General features: G+C 38.8%; 1 protein-coding gene across 4 annotated transcripts in view; it reads left to right on the plus strand.

Annotated features, from left to right (window-relative positions):
- Nucleotides 1–1453, plus strand: part of PDK1 (pyruvate dehydrogenase kinase 1) — a 29842-nt gene extending 28389 nt beyond the window's left edge. For 3 of the 4 annotated variants that reach the window (XR_002098567.1, XR_002098568.1, XR_002098569.1), the window contains one exon: nt 464–895. Coding sequence is in view for 1 of the 4 variants with exons in the window: in XM_019522932.1 (XP_019378477.1) it covers nt 1361–1434 (74 nt within the window). In the remaining 3 variants the exon portion in view is untranslated. Of the gene's footprint in view, nt 1–463; nt 896–1360 lie in introns of those variants that run through there. The other variant, XM_019522932.1, reaches the window with a different exon arrangement.
- The last annotated feature ends 273 nt before the right edge of the window (nt 1454–1726 follow it).

Consider the following 1726-nt stretch of genomic DNA (forward strand, 5'->3'; position numbering starts at 1 on the left):
CTTTACCTATTTAATTGTAGTAAATTTCTTTGCCATACCTTTTTGTGGCAACCAAATGGCATCATTGTTTCACTAATTAAACTAGAATGCCTAATATTAGCTCTGGAAATTATTCTGAGCTCTGTATTCTCCTCTGTTTATAGGCTTTGTCAACGGAATCAATTGAAAGGCTCCCTGTGTATAATAAATCAGCTTGGAAACATTATAAGGCAAACCATGAAGCAGATGACTGGTGTGTGCCAAGCAGTGAACCGAAGGACATGACCACTTTCCGAAGTATATAGTTGTCTGGAAAAAATAAACATAGCTTTGTTTTCAAGGGACTGTACACAGCTGGCTTATATCAAGTATTTGAACCATATTTGGTGTATGAAGATCATTTTTAGTATGGAATAATACGAAGTTGAATTCAGTAATTTGTCACAACTGTTTTAAGGAATTAGATTTGCTTTTGTCAAATTAGCTAAGTGCACACTTAGTTTGCTCCTCCTGGTACCTTCAATTGACTTCAGTAGCTAAAACTGGGAAGCAGTAATTTGTAGGTTTTGGGGGGACCAAAACTACTACTTGCACACCTGGTTTGAATTGTACAATTCATAATTAATAATGTTTCCATTAGGTGAAAACTGGTCAGAGAAGATCTTTCATTTTATTATGTACTACTGAATGAAGTTCTTAAGTGATGTGAATACTGATGTATGAAACAAAAGTGTGTAAGCAGTGGTCCCCAAGTTTCACTGGCCCATGGGTGACAATACTGGGCGAGTAACATATTGGAAGCAATCAGTGATGTAACTGAGGTGGGGCAACCATTGTGTACACTTGATGTTGGGGGGAGGGGCCAAGAAAAAAGTGGCTGCTACTGGCAGCTATGAGGTTGCAAGTGCAGTGGCAAGTAGAAGTTGTCGTTGCCCCTATGCCATGGGTGTCTGGTTGTGTGCCTATGCTACTGCTGGCAATATGCTTTGCTTATTCTTTCTCTCAACCTGTTTTTATTCTTTTTAACTTCCTGTGGCTGAGAGTACTGGTGAAAGGCTTCATGGATAATATGTTGCCTGTAACCATGCCTTGGGGACCACCAAACTGAAGTTCTTAATAAATTTATGGACTATGCTATAATTTTTGCACTTACATAGCACCTTCTATCCAGTGAGCCTAAATAAGTTGTGAACCTGAATTTAGTAAAATTTAACAAATTTTTTGTATTTAATATAGCAATTTCAGTAGAAAATCATGTGTTTCACTGATTTCTGTAGCTATCTGAACATAAATTTTACATATGGCAGAAGTAGCAGAAACATTCCGTTTGTCAAAGTAGCACCTATAAGCTAAACTACTCTCTGGGTATACCTGTTTGCAGCTTGGATACACTTATATCTCAACTCTGGAAATTACAACTCTAAATTGGATTTCTGTAAAGAAGAAAAAGCATAGCAGTAGCCACTGATAATCATCTCAGGTATGTAGTACCAGTTCTTCTGGTATGACTGTGTTTGACTATTTGAATGGCCATATTGGGTGCCTGTATACACCATGGGTTTTAATCTTCATTAAATTAAATAGGTTTATAAAATTTAAACATGTTAATTTTGGAGCGTTGCATCTGTGTTTACATAAATTAGGTTTTCAAACGAATTAAGCCGGGTCCCTGGCCAGCACCACAGGAGAGCGGGACCGTCCAGTGCTCCAGTGCTGCCCTGCCAGTGTGGGACCCCCCCCCCCCCCC

This window comes from Gavialis gangeticus, unplaced genomic scaffold (genome assembly GCF_001723915.1).
Source record: "Gavialis gangeticus isolate Ggan-Ray unplaced genomic scaffold, GavGan_comp1, whole genome shotgun sequence".
NCBI lineage: Eukaryota > Metazoa > Chordata > Crocodylia > Gavialidae > Gavialis > Gavialis gangeticus.